This window comes from Rhagoletis pomonella, unplaced genomic scaffold, assembly GCF_013731165.1.
Source record: "Rhagoletis pomonella isolate Grant_MI unplaced genomic scaffold, Rhpom_1.0 Rhpom_scaffold_00002, whole genome shotgun sequence".
Lineage (NCBI taxonomy): Eukaryota > Metazoa > Arthropoda > Insecta > Diptera > Tephritidae > Rhagoletis > Rhagoletis pomonella.
In genome coordinates, this window is record NW_023458556.1 from 33,382,123 (window position 1) to 33,404,764 (window position 22,642).

At 34.3% G+C, this 22,642-nt stretch overlaps 2 protein-coding genes across 2 annotated transcripts in view; both read left to right on the plus strand.

The window, feature by feature from the left end:
• The window catches only part of LOC118733473, an 85,583-nt gene that overhangs the window by 6,537 nt on the left and 56,404 nt on the right, over positions 1-22,642 (plus strand). Inside the window, exons 2-9 of the mRNA XM_036462871.1 lie at positions 5,669-6,233; positions 6,298-6,441; positions 7,916-9,145; positions 12,430-12,703; positions 12,778-13,270; positions 13,537-13,883; positions 16,934-17,059; positions 17,765-17,974. Of these exons, the coding sequence (XP_036318764.1) occupies positions 5,712-6,233; positions 6,298-6,441; positions 7,916-9,145; positions 12,430-12,703; positions 12,778-13,270; positions 13,537-13,883; positions 16,934-17,059; positions 17,765-17,974 (3,346 nt within the window). The 5' untranslated portion in view covers positions 5,669-5,711. The remainder of the gene's footprint in view (positions 1-5,668; positions 6,234-6,297; positions 6,442-7,915; positions 9,146-12,429; positions 12,704-12,777; positions 13,271-13,536; positions 13,884-16,933; positions 17,060-17,764; positions 17,975-22,642) is intronic.
• Positions 19,001-22,276, plus strand: LOC118733486 (ATP-binding cassette sub-family A member 3-like). Its single transcript, XM_036462890.1, has 4 exons — positions 19,001-19,235; positions 20,677-21,336; positions 21,432-21,497; positions 21,562-22,276. The coding sequence occupies exons 1-4, from the start codon at positions 19,102-19,104 to the stop codon at positions 21,740-21,742; spliced, it is 1,041 nt and encodes a 346-aa protein (XP_036318783.1). The 5' UTR covers positions 19,001-19,101; the 3' UTR covers positions 21,743-22,276.

A 22,642-nucleotide genomic window follows, 5' to 3' on the forward strand; every position in this document is an offset into this window, starting at 1 on the left:
GCACAAAGTTTAGAAATTATATTTTTATGTCTTTTGTTGTGGAATAAACCATATTTTTATAAAAAGTTGTAGAAAAAATATTACAATAAAAATTGTTGCATATTTATATTTGTTGATGAAATATTAGTGGTGTTTATTTAAACCGATAAATTTGCCTTTCGCATATACGTATACTTTTATCCACTGCTTTATATAAACGAGAAAAAAAGAATCTTTGTTGCCCCTTATCGAGACTAGAAAGAAGAAAATAAAATTATAGTTTAAAAAACTAAAAACTCGCTTTTATTATAATGTGAACTAGTAACATCCATCAAAATATCGATAACAAGTTCGTTAAAAATATCAATAGAGGAATCGATAACAAAATCGAAAACCGAAAAAAATCGATAATAAAATCGATAAAATATCATTAAGAAAATCTATAAAAATGTCGATAAAAATAACGACAGCAATATCGATAACAAGTACGATAAAAATATCGATTTCGGTAAATTATATCTATAAAAATATCGATAAAAAATATCGATAACAAAATAGATAAAAATATCGTTAACAAAACGGATAAAAAATCTCGATTATTATATCGATATATCCCTTTCTCTATAATTATGTTCCCTTATTTTAATCTTTCTTCCTCTATCTTCGTCTTTACTTTTATCGGTATCCTCATCCTCATCTTTTTTTTTTATATTTATATTTGTTTTTACTTTTATGTTTATCATTTTCTTCATCTTCACATTCCCTTTCATCATCTTATATAAAAAAGTGTTTAAATTTACACCGATCTTAATTTTTGCATTTACCTTTACGCATCTTTGTTTTTGTTTTTATTTTTACCTTGCCTTTATCCTTTTCTTTATCCCAAGGACAGTGGCTTTGTAAGGGTGCAAAATGATATGTTTTCTAGTCGAATAATTTTTGTATCTCCTGGCGATTTGCAGTTGTAGAACAGTTTTTAATTGGTATGACAGGGCGTATGATGAACATTAAATTATTAAGGTCGGTATTATGCAGACAAACTTTTGTTTGCCAAATTAAATGGCGGCTGCTTAGTTTGCTCGGAGGTGGTTATGTCGAGTTTGGCACAGGGTTGCACGTTCATTATGGTTTTCATGGCTATTGCCAACACGAAATGAGAATTAATATATTTTTTATGACTGTGCCCTAATCTTTGAAGCTCCTACAGCATAAATTCAGTTATCTGCCTTTCGGAATCACGGCAATTTTTGTGTATAGCAACAATTGTCTAAAATTTTTGTATATGACAACACTGAATTTGCTGCAGTTTGACCAAACAAAATTAGTTTGCTGTGAGAGTCGCCAAACTCGCTCTCTCCGAGTTTGCTGCAACAACAATTGCACGCAGTTGCCAAACAAAATTTCTGCATAACACCGACCTAAATTGATCTTCTATAACAAATTCTTTTCCTCCTTTAAAAAATATTAAATAAACAAAACAAAGTGTTTTAGTGTTTGACATGTCCTCTCGGGTTGATTAAGGAACTACTTTGGAAGTATTAATTAAAAAATTTGAAAAATATGCTTGAAATTATACAGGGTGTCCTAGACCACCCGTCCCTCCCTCTAAAATTGTGGGGAATGTTTTTTATTGACAACTGCAAAAATTTTACCACCTACCCCTCTTAAATCGGGGATCCTCTATCTTTTGGTGGTATTACCGACAGATTCGGATTCTTCGCATTAATATACATACGTTTTGTCGGAAACTTTTTCCGGTTTAAACTGGCCAGATTCTGTGGACAAAACTACGCAACTTTTGTTTGCATCTTTTTTCTCAGAAAAGCCTTTTTCAACACTTCAACAGGAGTCCAGGACGAGTTAAAGTTCTAAGATCATTTAGAGGTTGAAAAAGATACTTCCAAGAAAAAAGTTTCAAATAAAAGTTGCGTACTTTTGTCCGCAAAATCAGAATCTTTAATAAAGACGTACATGTGTAATTAAAAAAATGGACTTCCGGTCAGTTTAACCCACTTTCGGTCCAAAATTTGAATTGTTTACATTGACTGTGTTAACAATTTTTATAAAACAGTTTCGTTACATGAATAAAGTAGCAGCACAATGATGAACCATTATCCATTAGTGATCGTTAAGTTAATATAAAAAGCCCTACATCTCTGAATAAAGGGTTAAGGCGGAAAAAGTGTCACTACCTAGTTCTTTAAACCCCATACACTTTTTTGCTACACTTTTGCTACACGATAGTATTCCATCTTCCGATATGTACATATGTATTTATTGCATGTCACAATAATTCACTTTCTTACCGGGTCAAACACAGTCTGGATCTGAGAATCACAGCATCAGTGACCGAATCGAAATTTTATTTTGAGATGATGGCGATTTGTTCTAGGAGAGAAAAACCTATAAGTTTATTTCATTCGCTTAGAAACGAGCAATCTTTCAATTTCGACTTCAATAGCACAACGGTAATACAGAGACCCTATCTTCATAATATTTTTTGTCTTAACGAAATAGTTAAAGAACTTAATAAATCTTAGGATTCCAATTTGTTTAACAGTCATTTTGTTGTGTGGCAATCATTTAATGCTTTAAATTTAAATTTTAAATTAGAACTTCATTAAGTAATTAACGACCAAAACGAAAGAAATTAAGCTCGACTTTTCTAAATAAAGATTACGGATATGCCACAATTTTCAGCTCGGAATAGACGACTGCAATGCCTGCCTCAATCGAAACTATTATTCGTAAAAATCTTAAATTTGAATTGCGGTCCATAAAGAAAACCATAGCAGAAATATTCATTGTGATTATATGTTTCTTAATTGTCGTGTTATTTCCTCCAACTCCTACCGTACCTCAAGATCTGACCGATGATGAACTGAGAAAACTTGTTATTCAAGATGAACTAAATTTGGATAATATTGAAAATTTTAAGTGAGTAGGTTAATTATTTCATATACATATGTACATACATACATACATACATATGTTTTAAGTTTCGTTGAATTTTGAAGTTGCAACTAAATTAGTTAACATACTTTTTCAAACCAAAGCAGGTAATTTTTTAAAAAACAAAACATATGTACATTAAAAAAATTACATAAATGTTCCAACGAATTGATAATCTTTTTTTGAAGTCGGTTAAAAAGCACACCCTTTTCAAGATAATTTTCACATTTTAGACCGATCAAAATAGACATTTCAAATAACCAAAACACCGACAGAGCTAAATTTTCGTGGAGACCTTTGGTACACTATAGGAAATAAAGTGTCAAAAGTCCCCATCGATCCCATGTGTTTTGAAAAAGTGATTCGGGGTCAAAGGTCACATAAATAGCTTTTTCGCATTTTTCAACCAAACGGTACGGTTTCTCATAAAAATATGTGAGACGAAAGTGTAGATGATATAATTAATAAAAACTGTTATAATATTTTTCTTCCTAAGGATTACCATTTCTGGGATATAGCGATTCAAAGTTGTAGTAAAAGGTGTGTACTCCATAAGATGCCAATCATAAGCTAATAAAAACATAACATGGTAAAACCATAAAGAGGCAGTCTAACGTTTGCCATCAATATAATTTAAAAATTCAAAACTCAAACTCACACACACATTCTCATTATCAATCTCAAACAACAACAATTGTGAACAATTTATTTTTTTATTTTCAATTTTATATGATTTTAAAATGCTTACAAACGTCAGAAAAGAAATCATGGCCGCCGACGAATTGAGAGAATGAATTTACCTTGTAATGCTTTTATCATGGTTAACAGGTTCTTTCATGTTGATATGTTTACCGAAAGTAACTTTTTTTTTTAATTCTTTTTTTTTTATAATTATGCATAATTGGCCATGAATCAATGATTATCTCCTAAATTACTAATCTGGTTGAAAAATATCGTTTACGTAGAAGATAGCTTCAATACTGTGAAAAGATATTTAAGATTCGCGAGCTATATAAAAAATATGCAATTAAGTGAGTGCACTTTTTCACATTTCTAAAAACCGAAATTTGGCTATATCCCAAAAACTATTATAGTTTATGATATTTTGACTACATATTCAGATTCAGCGGAAAATTTAACATAAGGAGTGATGGTGTAGTGCAACAGGTGGGATTTCTTGTAAACTAGTATAATTATCAATTAATAATTAGTGTAATTATCAATTATTTTCTTTAATTACTTTTAATTCACTTCGCTTTCATCACTTACCATGGTACTATTTTTATTTAATGCAATATTATTTAGTTAGACAGGACTACAATAGTTGCGTTCCTTATCTCCCAGAAATAGTCAGAAAAAGTCCGAAGTAGTCAGATTTTGTCCAAAAAGCGTTCCTTAACTCGAAAATGACAGCAAAAAGGAGAGAGCAACACTCAGTGAGAGTGACTCTCTTCAGTCCGAAGTAGTCAGATTTAGTCAGAAGAATTTTTGCTGGCAAAATCTTGAAAAGTGTTAAACTCAACTGAATTAAAATTAACAGAAATTAAAGAATACAAAAAAGTGAGAATAATCTAAAAAGTAAAAAAAGTTAATTGAAATTGGAAGGAGGCAAAACATAATTGATATAGTAGGTTCATTCCTTATCTTTTTGGACTAAAATCTGAAAAGTGTCAAAATGCCAGAGCGTAAGCAAAATGCGCTCACTTTCTCTCTTGTGCTTCTGTGAATGTGTTTTGTACATACATTTCTATTCTTATTTGACGTTAGTTTTGTTGTTGCCATTTTTTGGACTAAAAATTTGTTTTTTTGCGTTCCTTTACTTTTTCCTGTTATTCTCTTTTAGCGAGTGCATTTTGCTTACGCTCTGGCATTTTGACACTTTTTAGATTTTAGTCCAAAAAGATAAGGAATGAACCTAGTAAGTCGTGGGGTAGGCCTACCGGGCAAAACATGTTAAAAAAAATCACGCCAAATACACTACCCCACAAGTACAGGGAAATTGTGTATATTACGGAGAACATAAATTTTTTAATCGCTATATTTCAGAAATGGTAATTCTTGCTGGTAATTGCCGCTGTGGTGTAGTGGTAAGCAGTAAGCGCTTTCACTCACCAGCACCTGGGTTCAAGCCCTGGTCAAAGCAACATTGCAAAAAATGTAGAAAAAGGTTTTTCTCAACAGCGGTCGTCCCTCGGCAGGCAATGGCAAACCTCCGAGTGTATTTCTGCCATGAAAAACAGCTTCTCATAAAAATACAATCGCCGTTCGGAGTCGGCGTAAAACTGTAGGTCCCTCCGCTTTGTGTGACAATATCAAGGCGCACGCCACAAGTTGGAGGAGAAGCTCGGCCAAACACTAACATATGTGTAAGCGCCAATCTATTATTATTATTATTAATTCTTAGGAAGCAAAATGTCACAACAGTTTTATAAATAATTATATGATCTACACTTTCGTCTCACATATTTTTATGATAAACCATACCATTTGGCTATAAAATGCGAAAAGGCTATTTATGTGACCTTTGACCCCGAATAACTTTTTTTGGCACACATGGGATCGATGGGGACTTTTGACACTTTATTTCTCCACCAAAATTTAGCTCTGTCGGAATTTTTGTTATTTGACCACTTGTTTTATGACTAATTTGACCGGACTATTTTCACAAGTTTGTGATAAAAAAGCATTTGCGAAATTCGTTACTTTATAATTAAAAATGCTTTATACATTCATAAAGGCATTTATTGGCTGCATCTGGAAAATCAGTTCCATCAAATCTTATGTATACCCCAGAAGATACGGTGTCTGACGATATCATCAAGGGTGTTATACAAAGCCTATCATTATCGGAAGGAAAGCCATTCAAGAATGAAAATACTATGATGAACAGATTAGATGGCAATATATCGTTGGCAGCTGTTGCATTTACTTTTACAACGAAAGATTGCCTTAATGTTAGCCTACATTTCCCGAGTGAGTTTCGTACATTAGAACCAAACCATGAAGGTCAGAAATTGTGGGCAACACGCTGTAGCGGTGTACTTGATAAGACCGCAAGCGAAAAGGGAAATATTACAGAGCATGATTTGTATATGCGGGAAGGTTTCCTTCAATTACAACACCACATTTTCCTTCAATGGTTAGAAAAGCAGCACACAAAAGATATAAGTACTTTACGGGTTTCAATGCGAGCGTTTCAACAAAATACCAAATCGAAAATGTGTTCCACAACAGCCGAATCAAATTTGTTAATGCTTCTATACAGCTTTACTTTCTTTTTGCCTTTTTTAAATCTGCTTTGGGTAAGGAAATATATTTATATGTATGTATGTATTTATTTTAATGACTAAATTATATATATTCAAGACATATGGACGCGAGCGAGAAGAGAATATATTAGCTCATCACTGGAGATATGGCTTTGACTATGCCAAATATTGGATGGGCAATGCGATTGTGTCTTTCATTCATTTGTTGCTCTTGGATGTAATCATAGTGATTTTGGTCTTAGTAAGTGCTTTCCTTTGTCACACTTAGGAAAAAAAATTATCCTAAAGTTCTGACACTATACATGAACTATAACATTTTGTTTTCTTATCTATCTACATTAGACTGCATCACTCCCCATACAAAAAAAAAATCGCTACTATTTTTCCATTGGAATTATAAAATCTATTATATTTTAAGACGTCCACCAAAATATTTCGGAAAAATATTAAGATTTAAGTGAGCTGAACCGATTTGAAAATACCTCCAAAAATGGAGTTTTTTATGAATAAAAATAGTTTCTTAAAGATTTTTTTTGAAAAAATCCCCTCAAATGACAAAACGGCTTAAGCTTAAAAAATTTGCAGAAAAACATTTTAAAAAAATTAAAAAAAAACGTTGAACGGAATCGTAATGATGAGATTTTTGATGCTGCTTTTTAACTTTTTTTAAAGATTGGTATAACAAAAACTTGAATAACTGAACCTAAACTCTTCCGATTTAGACTTAGGAGGTGTCATTAGAAAGGTATTTTCTCTACCTTTTTATTTATTTGCTAATAAACTCATTCAAAGGATGAAAGAGAAAGGTAGGATGAAGGAACGTCATTCAAAGTTGAATTAATATGTGTTGGTATTTGAAAAAAAAAATATTGGGACACGAATGACTTTTTTTTTGGACAGAAATAAAAACAGTGTGGAAATACCTTTCAACTGAGATCCCATAAGTCTGAATCAGAATAGTTTTGGCCCAGTTATTCAAGTTTTTCCTAAATCAATCTTTGAAAAAAGTAAAAAAACATCATCAAAAATCTCATTCTCACGATTCCGTTTAAAAGATTTTTAAATATTTTTATGCAGATTTTTTAAGCTTAATCTGTTTTGCCATCTGAGGGGACCTTTTTCACAAAGTTCTTTAAGAAACTATTTTTATTCATAAAAAACTACATTTTTGGAGGTATTTTCAAATCGGTCCAGCTCACTTAAATCTTAATATTTTTCCGAAATATTTTGGTGGACGTCTTAAAATATAATACATTTTGTAATACCGGCGGAAAAACCGCATTTTTTTTGGTGATGCAGTCTAATCTACATATATAAATATTTTCGATTTTAACGGTCACCTAAATTTTTTTGAATGTTCGCAACGAAATGCGCAAGGAATAAATGCATATTTTTTTATAAAATTGCTTGTAATGAATTCCTTTCGAAAATGTCGAAAGTAGTGCCACGAATTCTTCAAAATTATTACACATTTTCCGACAGCTTAAGAAAAATATCCGATTAATTAACTGGTTTACAGCAAAAATGTTCTATGGATGCCACTATCCAATTCCTATATAGAATTGCTCAAAAATACCAAGCATCCGCATTCGCAATATCCCTAATACATACATAACTATAGTATAACGCATTTACTTACATACATACATACATACATACGTATTGTAGCTCCCTATGAATACTAATATGATAAATATTTATTTTTCAATTAATAGATTCCCCTCGAGGGAAAATTCATTGGTTCTCCACTCCGGCTAATTATCTTCCTAATAATATACAACATCTCGCTGTTGATTTCTGTCGTATTTTTGGTATCAGTTTCGAATAAGGCTCGGCATGCTGTATTATTTGGTGCCGCAATCTGGCTAATTATGTTTTCCCTATTCTCGCTTTTAGTGGAACATTACAAAAGTATGACTGCGACATTGGCCATTTGTTTCATGGCATTTTTCAATAATGGCTTTGCATATGCAATGCGAGAATTTCACGAAGGAGATGATACTTTATATCCTATTATCACTACTGTTGGATGCTGCCTTTTGTATTGGATACTAATATCGTTAGCTGAGTATTTTAATCCAGGTCTATATATAAAGACTCTACCCTTTAGTTTATGTTGGTCTGGCCACTGTCTTACCACAATGAATAAACCAGCCCGGAAGTTAAGAGGCAAAAAACTAGAATTTTTCGTATTTGATAAAGCAAGAGTTTGGGAAAACTTTGAATTTGGAAACATAAGCTCTGTCGAAGTGATTCGCCTAAAAAATGTCCATACACAATTTAGTTCGAGAAGAAGGCAGCTTAAAAATATCACTATGCTTATTTATGCCAATGAGATCACAGTCATACTGGGACCACATTGCTCTGGTAAAACAACGATTATCGAAATACTGGCAGGATGGAACCGACCACCGCTGGGCCATGTTCAAATACTCAATGAAGATTTGTATGAACATTGGGATAAGTATCGCCATCAGATTGACGTCTGCATGCCAAATAATGCATTATTCGATTTACTTACTGTCGAGGAGACATTAATTTACTATATGCGTATAAAATCTATGGAAATGGATGATCAAATAATCAATATGGAATTGGACGAATTTTTCGAGTCCGTCAAAACAGCTAAAATACAACGAAATACCTTGGTGAAGAAACTAACATACAGTCAAAAACGTTTGCTTAGTTTGGGCTGTGTACTAGCTGGTGGAACGAAAATCATCCTACTTGATGAACCTACACTACATATGAAAGGCAAAGAGCAACGCTTGTTCTGGCACATTTTACATAAAGAAAAGACTGGTCGCGCTATTGTAATGACTACTTTCGATGTAACCGAAGCCGATGCTGTTGGCGATCGAATAGCCTTGCTCGGCGAAGGCACTTTACAGTCGTATGGTACGCCATTTTTTCTCAAAAGCAAATTTGGTGTAGGCTGCGATTTGGTAAGATTTAAACAAAAATTACTTTTACACACATACATAAATACAAACATGTTTTTTAGATATTTAGTCTGTTCTAATAGATCTTCAGTGAAAAATATCCAGCAGCAGCTTGCCGGAGAGTAACGAGCGATTTTCTCTCAAATTGAAAAACATAAAAAAAGTTCGCGAACGCAAAATTATAAAAAAAACTTGCAAGTTTTAGGTACAGCTGTTCGAAATTTCGTTTACACATCAAAGCATAAAACAGAATACTTGAAAAATAGGGGTATTCACACCCATTTCGGTAGTTTTGGTAAACTGCTATTAGCTTCTTCTTCTTATTTGGCGCCGCGGGTTTCGCGTTGAATACTTTCAGAGCTGGAGCGTCGGTGTCCATTGGAACGACATGACCAAGCCAGCGGAGCCGCTGTATTTTAATACGCTGCACTATATCCATGTCGTTGTAAAGCTCATACAGCTCATTGTTCCATCGTCTGCGGTACTCGCCGTCGCTAACGCGTAAAGGCCCGTAAATCTTACGCAACATCTTTTTCTCGAATACTCCAAGAGCCGTCTCATCGGATGTTGTCATTGTCCATGCTTCTGCGCCATATACCAGCACGGGCATGATGAGTGACTTATAGAGTGTGCTTTTCGTACGTCGAGAGAGGACTTTACTCCTGAATTGCCTACTCAGTCCAAAGTAGCACTTGTTGGCAAGAGTAAAGGCTCTGTTATGCATACTTGGCATTGCATGCACTGCTATACCATTTTTACGTAGAAATCAAAAACCAACAGACTTCTACGTATGTAGTGCTGTGCGTTCGATAACCGATTACACGCGAGGCTCATTTAACAGATTTCTTATGTGACAGCTCTCAAGCCATGCCAAGTATGCATAACGGAGCCTTCATTCTGCGTTGGATTTCCATGCTGACATTATTGTTGGTGTTAATGCTGGTTCCCAAGTAAACGAAATTCTCTACTTTCTCGAAATTATAACTGTCAACACTGACGTGGGTGCCAAGGCGCGAATGTGCAGACTGTTTGTTTGATGACAGAAGATACTTCGTCTTGTCCTCGTTTACCACCAGACCTATTCGCTTTGCTTCCTTATCCAGCTTGGAAAAGGCAGAACAGACTTCGCGGTTTTTGATACCGATGATATCGGCATAACCCAGCAATTGCACGCTCTTGTAGTAAATTGTTGCTGAGCGGTTCGGTTCTGCAGCTCTTATTATCTTCTCCAACATCAGAAGAAGTCACATGAAAGAGAGTCGCCCTGTCTGAAGCCCCGTTTGGTGGCGAACGGCTCGGAGAGGTCTTTCCCAATTCTGACAGAGCTGGTGGTATTGCTCAACGTCATTTTACACAGCCGTATCAGTTTGGAGGGGATGCCAAATTCAGATATAGCGGCATATAGGCAACTCCTTTTAGTACTATCGAAAGCGGCTTTAAAGTCGTGTGGTGAGTGTCGATTCTTTCCTCGCGGGTCTTTTCCAAGATTTCGCGTATTGTGAATACTTGGTCTATGGTGGATTTTCCAGTTAATTAACGGTGGGCTTCAGTCTTTCACACAATACGCTCGATAAGACCCTGTAACCTATGCTTAGAAGGCTGATCCCGTGGTGGTTGGCGCGAATGGCGGGGTCGCCTTTCTTGTGGATTGGGCAGAACACACTTAAAATCCCGTCGTCGGGCATGCGTTCATTTGACCATATTCTGCATAAGAGTTGATGCATGCACCTTATCAACTCCTCGCCACCGTACTTGAATAGCTCAGCTGACTGGCTGTCAGCTCCAGCAGCTTTGTTGTTTTTCAGCCGCGTTATTGCTATTCGTACCTCGTCATAGTCAGGCGGAGGAACATCGACTCCGTCATCATCGACTGGGTGCTCGGGTTCTTCTTCTCCACAACTTTCCGTGCTGCTACCATTCAGTAGCGTGCAAAAGTATTACCTCCATAATTTAAGTACGTTCTGAACATCGGTAACTAGGTCGCCATTGTTGTTCTTACAGGAGTACGCCCTTGTCTTGAAACCGTCCGTAAGTCGCCTAATTCTCTGGTAAAATTTTCGGGCATTCTTCCTGTCGGCCAGCATTTCAAGCTCTGCGCACTCACGTATTTCGGTCTCTCTCTTCTTATTGCGGCAAATACGTCTCGCTTCCCCCTTCAGATACCTATAGCGGTCCCACATAGCGCGCTTTGCGCCCGACCGCAGCGTGGCACTGTAGGCGGCATCTTTTTTCTCTGCAGCTTCCTGACACTCCTCATCGTACCAGCTGTTCTTTCGAGCTCGCTGAAATGCGACTACTTCTTTGGCGGCGTGGTTCCACTACTCGCTTATGTCGGTTTACTTAAGAGTGCTCTTTGAGAGTCAAGCAGCGAATGCATGTCCGAGTCGATGTTTGGGCCTCGGGATGGAAGCATGCCTTTCGGCTATCACAACATGGTCAATTTGGCGTCTCGTTTTTCTATACGGAGACAGCTTGATGAATCTTTTTATGCTTGAACCTAGTACCGCATACTACTAAGTGTATTTGCCAATCTTAATAGCCGGGAACGGTACAGCCAACTTGAATCACGAAAAGATTTACTTTAATTAAATATTAACGTTTTAATATATCGTGGTTTAAAGTGAAAAACCGCGTATAAACAAAATGCAAAACCGCGTATGTGAGGTTGCATAAATTATTTTCTAGAGATAAAAAATACTTATATTTCAAAATGGTTCTCTTTTTTCATAAAGCAATCGCATTTCTGGCCAGTATATTTCAGGACGAATGGATAAGGCTTGAGCTAAGAGCTTGTGTGAATCCAATTTTTGGCAAACTTGTCAGTTACGCGGTTTTGTACTTTAAACGACGATGATATGTACATCATATGTATAGTTACTAATAGTTAGCTGTTGTATAATAAATTAGTAATTTTCTTGCCAAAGGGTTATAATATAGTACGGAAACTATTTTTCTGACATATATTATTGCATACAGCCGTTTTCGGACAAAATAACTTTCCAAGTTTATAGGGCATGATAATAGCTCTGTATACATATATGTATGGTAAACTGTAGGCTTTTTAATACCTTCAAATAAAAAGGCTACAGGAAAAATCGTGTTTGAGGTTTTTTTTTCAGGGTACCGAAAAAAAATTCACACTCCTAATAAACTCTCATGGTGAGTGTTCAAAATTACTTGCCAACAAATTTCGGCCTTTACATCGTGATACGGTCTAATATGCATACTATAAAACTTATAAACTACGAAAATCTATAAAATTAACGTACTGTTTTCATCTCGCGTAGATTATAGTTAAGTCGCCAAATACATCTACCGAAGCAATTACCGAATTGATAGGACAATTTATACCTGGAATTATGCCTGAAAATGAAATTGGAGAACTGGTCTACTATAAGCTGCCAATTAATATGCGGCCTAAATTTCAAAATATGTTGATACACTTGGAAAAGGAACAACTTAATTTGGGAATAGTTGATTTGCGAGTCCTTGGCAGTGAACTGGCTGAAGTTTACATGACCTTGGGCACAAAAGACACCAAACAAATCATTTTAAATGACAGTTCGTATTACACAAAATGAGGGGTAGAATGAAATGACAATTCATAATGTAATTTATATTTTCTTTACTTTAAGGACAACTTATTCATAAATTTGTTTCTCGCAAAAACCGCGGTCGTCAACAAATATATGCTTTGTTGAACAAAAAGCTCATACATCAAGCACCTAATTTCATTCCGCTTATCACGATTGGTGTGTCATTCCTTTTTATTCTTTTAATAGCAATAATGGCTCAACATTGTTTACATATACCACCAACGCGTTATAATCCCATCGATTTGGGTGTTACGAAAGAGCTAAATTTAGAAAACATGAAAGACTGCAAACATATTCAAATAAGAAGCGTTGTGAAAAGTAAAAAGTTTGGCGAGAATTCGATGAAATTCGATGAAAATTCCCTTCACTGTTCGAAAGCAAACTATGAGAAATACTTAAAAGAATCGAAAAGTATATCAGACAAGTTTGGTGCAATAGACTTCGATGGCGATAAATATATATGTTGGTTTAATCAACGGATATTTCATTCAGCTCCATTAGTTCTCAATTTAATGCATAACATTTATCTTGCGTAAGTTGGTTATATGCGGCCCAATATAACATAACAATTTTGTTTTTAAATTAAAGCTTTCCAATGGAGTTTTATTTGATACCCAAACTGTGAAAACTTTAAAAAGTGCATACATTGTTATAAATACATACATATCAAAGAAACGCAATATTTTCTGCAATCAAATTGTTTTGGATTGCAATATCTTGCATTAAATTGATTTCGTAGAATTTTCATTTACAAATCATATTATTTAATTAAATTTAAATATTTATATTTTTGTTTAGCAAGACAATAACCGATGAAAAATCCATAACTATCATACAGAATCATCCTAAACCTACTCCATTACGTGCTAAAATTCATTTGCTTGATCAAGAGAAGACTCATTTGCTATTACCGATGGTATTGGGTGTTGCTATACCCATCTCGATTTCATGCTTTATCGTACCGCTGGTGGAGGAACGCAAATATCACTTGTTGATGCTACAAAAAATTGCCGGTGTCAGTATGGCGCGCTATTGGTGTGTTAACTTTTTGTGGGATTACGCAACGTTCTTTTCGCATACTATCGTTTATACAATTATATTAGCGTTAGCGCCCATTGAAGGATATTCATTCTCAGACAAAATGTGTACGTTTTTATGTACTTATGTACGTGTTATGTATACATGTCGCTAGTTTGCTTAAAGGGATTTCATAACAATTCTTCTAAAAAAAATTAAATCAAAATACAACCGTCAAATTGGAGATCCCAAGACATTTTTAGAATTTCTAAAAATACATATCGTCACCCTCATGTCAGAAGCATGAATGTGCAAATTTATCAGTTCTGAGTTATTGGGCTGAATTGATTAAACCTTGGATGTTCTATGTTATATCAAAGCCCAGAATACCATGCGTACACGGAAAGCAGATATTTTACAATTTGAATTGAAGAAATTTAGAGTTAAAGGCCAAATAACGTAGCAAAATACTTCAGAGCTGCTTTTGGTTATGGCGAAAAAACAAAATTAAATAGATATCTACGGTTATGGTTATGGCTCTGGTGTTATATATGTTTTATGCGTTTTTAGTTTTTCTCTCTGACGTCAGGATTTTTTAAAAGGACTTTGTAGTTTCAATTTGAAACTTTCAAAGATATCATTAATTCCAAAAATTATTTAAAAAATTCATTCCAATGTAGAAAAAGAGTATTGACACCAAATGCAAGAGAAAATTCTATATAATTAAAAAATAAAATTGAACGAATGGGTATAGGAAATGTCCCTTTAACTAGTGTTATTTTTTTAAGCGAGTTAAATTAGAACGATGAAATTCGAGGTTGTGGTCGAGTGCATATTAGTCTTTAACATATAATTTTTTCCAAAAAAATTACTGTAAATTTTCAAGGACATTAAATGATAAAATGTGAAAAGGACATTTTCAATACCTAATCGTCCATATGCACCAAAAAATTTAAGCGGCCTTAATTCTACAGAATTTTCTCTTTAATTTGTTAGCCCTGATTGTTTCTGAGAAACTAATTCAATAATTTCAATGTAAACACTACCTACTCAGGTGTACATGGCGTATGAGGAACACTCTTTTATGCTCATATTTCATACAAAAAATTCTTGCACAGTTTCCTTGCTTTCTTATTTATATATCGATTTTACTCATTAGTAGCTTAATTTTTTCATGTGCAAACAAGCTGTTTTTTTTTAATTTTTTCCCTGTTAAAGTTTGAATTTTTCCATTTTTTTATAAAAAAAACAAAAAATATCTCGAAAACGTATCCATAAAAAATAACTCGATTTTTGGATTTCGAGCGAGCGATTATAGATATAAATTGGATAGTGGCGTCTGGAGCACAAAAACAAAATTAAAATTTGTGATCCAGTGTAGTTAATATCTTATCTTGAAAAAGTTTGAATTTTACATTAAATTCGATAACCAGTTGCCAAAATCCTCGTTTTTGGATTAATAAAATTTTAAAGAGCATATTTTACAATTTTTTTTAGTGTCCTTATGTCATCTGATTATCGGATGCGATTGTTTCTGATATACATAATTCAGGCACTGAAATGACACATTTCGATGTGTTATTTAATACATATTGTCTTTGTCCATTTAACTGCATGTCTATCAAGTAACTTGAAAGTGGAATTTATTTTTGGACCCATGGGCCTGATGACTTTCAGGGAAGTGAGTATTCATTTCTAGTACATATATTTTGACAATATCGTAAAACCCCACCCATTAGAAAGACACCGTATTTTGACAGAGAAAATGTAAGCTCGGGTTACGCTAAACACAGGAAGTTTGCGCAAAATACCTTTCCGCGTTGTAGGCCTTCGGCCGCGCTTAGAAAAAATAACCCTCCAAGTCCGCCTAAGCTGTCCACAGAATTTTTTACAAAAAAGTCCACATATTTCATGAAAAAATAACATTTGTTCGTTTTTTAGTGGGTTCTCCTACTTCCAAGATACAAATCTAGATAAAGGAGTGTCAAATTTTAGGCGTCACAAATTACACAACCTTGTATTATTGAATCATGGTATGTATACATATGTATATATTTTTAATTTTGTGTTCAATTGTGTCAATTTTTTGCATCATATTTTTATAAAATATTTTCTGGGAAGTAGAAAAAGTGGAAGGTCTTTTAGGTACAAAACTACTAAGTATCTTATTTTTTCTATCGGTTTCCAAATATTTCTGTTTTTTGCTTTTCTATTATCAAAAGAGTTTTAATGTGTACTATTTTTTTGTATAAAAACAAAAGCTTATCTAAATTTGTAGTATTAGAAACGGACTTCGTCGTGCCTTTTCGGCTTTTATGAAATTTTACTGAACGCCCATGCACGCACGAGTTCGTGCTGACAGCAAATATTCCGGACCGTGCCCATCTCTACTTGGAACTACCGACAAGTAAGTTTTTTTTTTAATCCCAGAATGCGGCTCGATTGAAAATCGGGTTGCCGAAAGGCGAAATCTCTTGAATGTGGCAGGCACTGAAATTTGCGGAAAATTTTGTGTACCGTAATATGAAACTTCTAGTGTGGTTTACCATGGTAAATCTACACGTCCGCGTACTGAACTAACAAAGGTTATGAGAAATAGGATTCGTTTAAATCAATACTTATGAAATAATCCCCTGACTTAAATTCTGTGTAATATATGTATATACTACTCCTACTCCTAATCCTACTTTCTACAGTTGCTTTTTTCCTCGGCGCTAAAAGCATTGTCGGTCGGTGTTATTAATGCAATAAAAAGGTGCATTATCTAAAGTAAAACGTAGCCAAACATAACGAATTTTTTTAGTTTGTCACGCCCTTTTAGCTAACAAGCGATATTTATTGTAGTATTTCTACTTTTAAAATAAATATGTACCTATCGATGGTCCTGTGCAATAACGACACAATCCAAAATATAAAAAACACAAAAAATTAAAAACTTACTACTTTTAAGTGGCTCATGCCTCTAATCCATGTTTAACCTTTTGTACTTACTTTTGCGATCCTTACTGCTTACCTTAGTAAGGGATGGAAATGGATTAGACAAAGATTAGAGACAAGTGCCACTTAACAGTAGTAACGTTTTTGTTTTTTTAGAATTTTGAATTGTGTCGTTATTGCACAGGACCATCGATATGTATGTATGTATGTACATATGTAACTTGAAATATTATTTTTACAGATGCAATGCTACTAATGAATATTTACGGAATACCCGGTTTAGGGTTAATATATGTTCTCTCATTATTCTTCTATTGGACAATGTGGTCTGCGTTTCTAATAACGGTTATAATACAAATTATTACAGGTAGAACTTAACATTTCGTTAAATGTAAATATCGCTCATTTACTAAAAAAAAAACTGTCACAACTCAAAAACCGAAATTTTTGAGCAAATACTCGTTATATAATGCTTCAGATCATGAACGAACGATTGGTTTGTGGCTTCATTGTGTCGTGTACGCGTAAAATATCGTATGCTTCTCTTTTATTCTACATTTTGTTGAAAACTTTTAACGCGTCTCATGAAAAATTTTTAGCTTTTTTCGTTGTGACAGTCTTTAACAGTCAGTTTCACGAAAGCAATTTCAAAAATCATTTCCATTTAAATTGCTGGTGAAACCGGGTGTTAATAAATGAGCGATATCTACTATGTACATATCTGTGTTCGTATTGAATAGTATGTCGGGATGCTGGCTTTAGTATAATGCGGCTTTTCCCTTTATTCCTTAAACAGCAAGGAATCTTTTGATAAGACTTAATAAGAATATTGATTTGCTAGTATCGGAACTACTTCTGCACGTTTATTTTCCAAAAGTTCTTCAACGGCTCGACGCCAGTGAGTCATTCGCAATCGTATACTGCGAATGCCGCATTATACTAAAGCCAGGCTTTCGACATACATACATATGGAAGCTACTATTCCATACGAACGCAGATATGTAAGTATGTACATCTTCTTCTGGATTGGCGCTATACATATGCACTTATAAAAATAATGGCAATTTTGCAGGCATATTTTCGTATCTTATTTATTGGGATGTCTTGGAAAACAATGAGATATTCTTTTATATTTGGTCAATATTTCCTACTTTTTCGTTGATGGAAGGCATAAGCAACGTATATACCCAAACCAAGGAGGAACTGTATTGTGATCAGGCATGTTTGGAGGATGACGACTGTGATAAACACGATATGTGCGCTGCGCTGCCGCAATGTTGTCGTAAGTACCGAATAACTCTTGCATCTTGCCGTTTATTTAATTGTGGTGATTTCATTTCTACCAAAAAAGTTTTTTGCCAGGCAAGGGCAAAATTTTTTGGAAGAAACGAAATCACCATTACACAATTCATTGTTTTATTAATCAATAGTTATAGTTTAGAATGTTAAGATTAGATTTAAGCACTAGATTTAACTTTAGTTATGTTTAAGTTAAATAGTTTTAAGTTTACCGAAAGAGAAATTCTGCGTGCTCTTTACCCGGACTACCTTCAGCTAAATTAATTTTTATTGGTTTAAATTTTAATTAGCAAGGTCCCATTTTTTTCGTTTTTCGATATTATCGTACATATTGAAAACCATATAGCACGTAACATAACGTTCTGAATCCCAAAAGCGACACTGAAGATGGGACAACACCGAAGCCGGCTTGTTTAAAAGGAAAAGGCAAGGGGTGACGGAAATTCATTCCAAAATACAGTAATTAAGTATGTTTGGCGACAAATAAGCAGGAACCCTTATAGCCAATTTCCACCAGAGGCTTAACTGCAGCTAAGAGCTCAGATAAGTTCCAAGAATTTCAACATGGAGTGAGCGGCAAGGTTTATTTCTTAGTGTTTGCTTTTCTCCTCGTTTCGTTTGCTTGTACTTATGTAGTAGGAGGAATTATCCTTTGTCCAATAGGCATAAACTGCAGTTAAGACTTGGTGGAAATGAATTTTTAGTCCTCGATCTCTTTTAGAACGATTCAAGATTACTTTTTAGTATATGTATGTTCATTTGTACACGAATAGGTACTATTTATGGATTGGTACATACTTACATACATACATACATACATACATATGCATCTATTTTTTATCTTTACGCTTTTACAGTTACAAGTATTTTCAAATTTGACGATCCCGGGATTTTATTATCAATTTGCTTTATGCTAACGTCTGCAGTATTTCTTTTTATTGCACTTTGCCTCATTGAATCAAGAAGAGCACGAAAGCGATTCTCATCGAAAAAAGAGTAAGCGTTTAGTTTTTCTGGTTGATTAATAGAAAATGCCCATCAGTTTGATTCACTTTTTTTAGCGTTAAATCGCTGCATTCTGCAACACATCCTTACGATGACGACGATGTAATGAAATTGAAAGAATTTATAGCCCACCAAGACTTGCAAAGTAGCCTTAAAAAACGATTTATGGTTGATCAGCTGGAATACGAAATACAAAAAACAACGAACTCATTGAATACAATTTCATTTCTGGCTGAAGAGTAAGTGAAAGTAAAATCCCCTTTATATTACTCGGTGGTATTAGTACATACTATGTATGTATGTATTTACTCCTACGTAAATACGTACGTCGTAAACTCAAATGCAAATAGAAGTAACTAACATTTTCACATGGAACTCAAAAGGCCTAATTAACAAAAATTTCACTTTTTGATTGATATGATGCATTTCATCAAATTACAACTTCCCACATCCTTTCATGCAAAAAAAAAAAATATTAGTTACGACTTTTGGCATTACAGTGAAGATCTTGGTTATGGCTTATTTCGTCGTGAAATTTTGAAAAGTTGTGCCTATTTTATTTTGAAATAGAAGAAATCGTAATAGAAATTGAAGAAATTGTTAAAGATAACAGTAAATACCGAAAAACAGGTGATTTCAGCTTTAGGCATTTTTCAACAATCAGATGATGGTGTTTTTACTTAGGAGGCTATACGATGGTATGTGCATTAGGGTGGTCCAAAAATGGAGGGAAAAAGTAAAGTCGGAATTGTTATGCCCTCACCCCCTAAAATTGTTCTATACCGAAAAAAATATACCCTTATTTTTTATTTTGAAATCAAAAAACATTTAGATGTCGTTCAAAGCGCCAAATTGAAGCATAAATTTTAAATAGCTCATAAAAAACTTTCGTGCGGTGAATTAACACTGAAACTAAGTACATACTTTTAGCGGTGAAGTTCCACCTTCTGCTACTGTAAAATACCTGCAAGATTTTATTCCAGAAAATATCGAAGCGCATCAATTTTTCTAATTATTTACAATAAAAAAAAAATGTATATAAAACATGTGAGAAATTAAACTCTCTACAAATTTGTATTGAACCATTTTTTACGAAAAATCCAAGATTAGCTTGCAAAACGCAAAAAACCCCAAAAAAAACATAAAATCCAAGAGCAGCTATTTTTTCTTTTGACAAAAATTCTAATTTTAGTGGGCTATGAATGAGTTTTTTACGTTTTTGGCTACTTGACGGTTGGCGTTGTTGTCGTTCTTCATGCAGCTTTTTGGTAGGGTATGGCTAACTTCTGAGTGCATTTTCGAATGTCTTCTCAAAAACGAAAATTCCGATTAAACTGAATTAAATTTCCAAATAGTTTTAAGCTTCAAAAGTCGATCAGTGATTCGAAGTGAGACTGCATAAGCAAAAACGGTATATCTGCGATGGTTGCAACCGAATAATACCACTATTAATATGAATTAAAAAAATGTTCACCATCCGTGGAAGCTTTTTTATGTTAGAGATACCACACTCAATTTTGGGTGAAAGAACAACGACGACAAATCGACTTTTATATCCAGAGATGACATCAAAAAAAAAAACTTATTAAAGCCGCAAAAACTGATTTGGTTTCTAACAGTGAAGTTAAAGCTAAGCATTGTAATAATGATACTAAACTGTCATCAAAAAACATCTTCCAGGGGTCAAAGCCTAGCAATATATGGCACACGTCATAGCGGTAAAACATTTTTAGCCGGGCAGCTTGTTGGTCAAAACAAATTCGCATTCGGCGATATCTTCGTTGATGGAACCGAACTAAAATATGAGTTGAAAAAAGCGCTTAAAAAAATGGCATACGCGCCACAAGACCATGGACTATGGGCAAGTTTTACGCCTCGTGAGATTTTACGTTTCTTTTGTATGCTGCGCGGTATTGAACAGAAAGATATTAGAGGGATTTTACGTGACCTCTCCCACGCTTTCATCATGAGTTCTTATATGGACAAGACTATTCGCACACTTAGCTATGATCGACGACGCAAGGTCAACATAGCACTCGCAATGATTGCTCAACCAAAGATTATAGTTTTGGATGAACCCACACGCGGACTTTCACCACATACTTGTCGTGAAATATGGAATGTTCTGCGCTATAAACGTTTCTTAGGTAAAACGCTTGTGTTCACAACATCAAACGCCGTTGAGTTGGACGCATTATCCGATCGTGTGCTTATATACAACGAAGGCGAGATGTGGACAATTGGTAATACTCAATATCTACGCAGCAGATATACAAAAGGTTTTTACCTATATGTAAAATTAAGAATTGATGGAGTTACAACTGCAGAAGCCAAAGAGAAGTAAATTTCAACTCATTAAATACTAATCGATTTGTGTTCACAAAAACATAATATATATGTACATATGTACATACATATGAATTTGTTGTTTTCAGCTTACATAAGGATTCCGAAAATTTGATTCGTTTTGTGACTTTCTTGCATGAAGATTCTGAATTACAGTTAAGCGAAATTACCCTATTTTACTCAATGGAAAATTATTATGTATGCCTTTTGTGCTTTTAGGGAGCGAATCGATAATTGCTTTAAATTTTATTTGCCAGTCCCAATTGTTAGTTACTCGTTTTTATATGGATCCATGGAAAAAAATAAGAGACGTTTGAATATTGCAGATTACAGCGTAAGCCAAGGAACACTTCAAGACGTTTTCAATACGATCGAAACAACTCGAAAAAAACAAGAATAAGGCGCTGTTTAAGTATGTTTTAGAACTTTCATGAAATTAAATTCAATGTTGTATGTGTACATACTATAAATTTATGCATTTTAAATACTAATGATAATAACTTCAATATCGTAAATATTAAAAGAAAAAATTGTTAATTAGTAAAACTATATTACTTCAGAGAAGTGTGAATCGGGCTGGGTCTGCAATTCGCTTCCGAGTGAATTTCAACCCCTGCCAATTTAAATTCAAAGCTCAAATTCACTCGAAAGTGAATTGCAGAACCTGCCAGAACATGATTTCAAAGCCCTTTGAAAAGAAGCTTGAGTTTTATAATTTTGGGCTGTAGCTGTATAAATTCGTTTATGTTGTTATTGCATGAAAATTTCCCGAACGGTGCCAGTCCTTTGCCATCCATATGCGTCGTTCCGCTATAAATTCTTCATTCAGTTTTTCGTTTACAAAATTTTCAGTATGGACCTGTTAATACATATCGGGAATCATTTCAACAAAGGGAATTATTTCTAAATTTTAATTTTGTAGGAAAACACAATCCAAGTTTGATCAATTCATGTAGTTTATATACAAATAACAGATGCATAGACACATATCTTCGCCATTTTTGGGGAGTTTAGTTATCTGTTAGACTGAACATATTGTCATTGTCCTGCTTATTAATTGTAAATTACCGTTATATGGGAGGTGGGCATGGTTATTGCCTAACTTCAAAAATGGTAAAAAGATTTTTGTTACACTCTTAGCAATGTTCGTACCGCATTCGGTGAAGATTGATAAAGCGCCTTCTGCGATACAGCATTTCATCATAAGTAGGTGGGTGGGGCCACACCCATTTTGCAAAAAATTTTTAATTTTCTAGTTTAGTTCGGAGGCGTTGTAAAACTGTGGAAATTGGAGGAAGAG